Source organism: Lycium barbarum, chromosome 7, assembly GCF_019175385.1.
Source record: "Lycium barbarum isolate Lr01 chromosome 7, ASM1917538v2, whole genome shotgun sequence".
In the NCBI taxonomy this organism is placed as follows: domain Eukaryota; kingdom Viridiplantae; phylum Streptophyta; class Magnoliopsida; order Solanales; family Solanaceae; genus Lycium; species Lycium barbarum.
Genome location: NC_083343.1, coordinates 113212951 through 113215794, shown reverse-complemented (window position 1 = coordinate 113215794; position 2844 = coordinate 113212951). Strand labels below are relative to the sequence as shown.

The 2844-nt window shown below is 31.2% G+C and overlaps 1 protein-coding gene across 1 annotated transcript; it reads right to left on the bottom strand.

Annotated features, from left to right (window-relative positions):
• Nucleotides 1-976: 976 nt before the first annotated feature.
• LOC132602450 (protein LURP-one-related 4-like) lies at nt 977-2313 on the bottom strand. The gene is made up of 3 exons (XM_060315296.1): nt 2056-2313; nt 1726-1944; nt 977-1363 (listed from the first exon to the last, which is right to left on the bottom strand). Exons 1-3 carry the CDS (start codon nt 2305-2307, stop codon nt 1229-1231), a joined length of 606 nt encoding a protein of 201 aa, XP_060171279.1. The 5' UTR covers nt 2308-2313; the 3' UTR covers nt 977-1228.
• Between the last annotated feature and the right edge of the window lie 531 nt (nt 2314-2844).

The window sequence follows — 2844 nt, the reverse complement described above, 5'->3', positions numbered from 1 at the left end:
AAAGGCGGAGGCGCAAAGGAGAGTCGTTTTACTTAGCACGGGGCGAGGGGTAAGCCTCGAGGCATGGGACGTAAGCCCCATGAATCTTTAAATATTTTAATTTATAATATAGTAAAATAGTATAATAAACAAAAGATATATATTAATAGTTTACAAAATTAAAAACATTAAAGAAACTCATAGAAAATAAAACTTCTAACATGATTTTACAAGTAAAAATAATGCAATGATATAAAAGCTATTATGAGATGCAAATCAACTCTAACATCTTACTTTCAAGCAATATAAAAGAATCACAATTTCTTAAAATACATTACTATCATACTATGAAAGTTACCTCTCTGAAAGAAAATAATCAATAAACTTTATTTGTATTATAATTAAAACATCACTCCTTCATGAATAAAAACAAATTTCTTTTCAAATAGTGAAATAATAAAATATGATAATTTTGAGACGTAAGACAAAAACCTGAAGACCAATGATAAGTGAAGATGTAAAATTTGTCTATCTATTTTTAAAATAAATGTTAATTGCTATTTAGCCTCACGTGTTCTCAATTAGTAAGTATGCAATACTAAGACTTGTTATTTGAGTTACTCTCGATCTTCTTATTTCTATAGATGAAAAAACTATTAAACATCATTTTATTAAAGAATTATAAGGGTCAACAGTGTTAAACTAAGGAATTTGACACATAATTTGTGTAAGAACTATTAGGCGATCCGCGAGCGTTCGGCATTAGGCGTGTTTAAAGCGTACAGTCGGACGCTTAGGGCGTAAGCCTCTCAGAACTAAGCCCCGAGACGAGTCCCAAAACTGTCTTTTAAAATACTGCTATGCAATAATGTTCAACCATTATAATCAACACGAGATGCTATTTTCGATATTAAACTCCCCCGCCCCCCACCCCCAAAAAAAAAAGTAGAATCAAAATGGTTCCAGCACATCAAACTCTTGCCAATTAATGGCTCTCGAACCAATAAAACTAAGCAAAATTTTCTTTATCGTTACATTTTCCATTTAAACAAAAATAAAATAAAAATGCATATGTGCTTTCTATTCAAGAGAAAATAATTCTCTCTCCTTTAATCAGAAATCTCTGATTCGAGCCTTGAAAAAATCCTGATAGAGCGCACTTTTCTTTTTAATGAACTCATCAAACTTCTGTACAGTATCAAACATCGGGTGAAAACAAAAACAACTCTCGCCGCGGAAATCCTAGAATTCACAACATATGTCGGATCAAACCATAAACAGTCACAAGAGCCATCACAAGTGAGTGATCAACGTTAGCCTCCACAATGAGACTCAAAACATCATCCCCAAATTGAATTGCTGATGATGATTGCTTTTGCTTTACCTGCAAAAAATAAAATCACCCAATCTATTAAAACTTAAAACAAACACCACTTTAAAATTATGGAAGGCATAATTAAGTGTATAATAGTATCTCAATAGGTTTTTAGATCATGAGATATATGATTACATATTTCAATATAGTATTAGAACAGACCAAATTATAGATTCAAGTGTTATGCATCGTCGCATATTATCGATTATTTTAATCTGCTTGATCGATGCAAAAGAATCCGACTCACATCCGGCCGAGGAGTGTGTCGAAGATATAATATAGTCGATAAAAATATGCTCTTTCTAACAACTTAACTTTATAGATGAGATTGTCACACAACTACAGTAGATTAAAAGATACATAAAACATACCTCTGCAATAAGTCTGTTTTCTTTGTTGACAATCTTGAATCCTAGCTTGCCTGGTAAAGCAAAAATCTTATAGCTGTTTGTATCAGCAATATTATCACACCCAAAAATGACATCATAGTTTAAGTCTCCCGTGAGTAAATTGCCATTTTTTCTAACTTGAAAACATGGTATCTCCTCATCCATCTTATAGCCATTCCAATGTCCAAAAAGTGATGATTTCTGAAAAAGAAATAGAAAAATCATTCAATTATTATAAGCATAAATTAGGGTAACCTGAATATTCATCATACTATTTTTAGATTAAAAAATGTGAAATGATTTTTGTTTTACCTTTTTAAGTAGAGAAAAGAGAACTGTTCCATGGAGATCCATGAGATGAACTTGTTTGCTACATTTTTTGTTGTAATTGTCGATTCGATAAACAAGCTGACCTTTTGAATCAAAAACAGCACAGCCATTTCCATGGAATACTAGTGATTTCATCCATAGAGTAAATATTTCTCTTTTTGTTGTCACGTATGTACTTGTAGAAGAATATGAAGAACAAGAAGAAGAAGATGTTTGTGGATAAATTCTTGCCATTGGAAAAGCTATACAGAATAATTGAGTTTGAGAATTGAGATAGAAGACGCCTTTAAATAGACTAAAATATATTCTAACTGTTTCAAGAAATGTACTGGTTGAGAAAGTACCACTTAGATAAGTAAACTAATTATTGATATGTCCCACTTAAAAGTGAATAATGTCAAGGATTGTGATAAAGTTCAAATTAAAAAATTTGATCTCTTACTTATTAGTTTATTTATTAATTTGTCAAAAGTCCAAAAACTAAAACCAGCCGTTTTCTTTATAAGAATTCGTCATCTTCGTTCTTTGATGAATTAATTATTATGTGTTTCTTTGTTCAATAAGGGTGGTCGCCTAGAATGATAATGGAAAGAAAATGAAGGAGTAATGATCACGTTTAAAAGAATAGCCCTATATATAGGGAAAGGTTTGTTTTGTCATTCATTATGTTGGCCATTCAGGGTTCGAGACATTATTTTGAAATGTAATATGCTTCTTTCAAGCTCCACCCCCTTTTTTAAGTATATATATTTTGATGGTACTCTTTTGGTA

Excerpts from the sequence above, each read along its gene's own strand:
- LOC132602450 (XM_060315296.1), bottom strand. The coding sequence starts at position 2,307 with ATGGCAAGAATTTATCCACAAACATCTTCTTCTTCTTGTTCTTCATAT. Across the intron at positions 1,945-2,055 it reads TCTTTTCTCTACTTAAAAAG|AAATCATCACTTTTTGGACA; the intron begins GTAAAACAAAAA and ends TTTCTTTTTCAG. Across the intron at positions 1,364-1,725 it reads AAAACAGACTTATTGCAGAG|GTAAAGCAAAAGCAATCATC; the intron begins GTATGTTTTATG and ends TATTTTTTGCAG.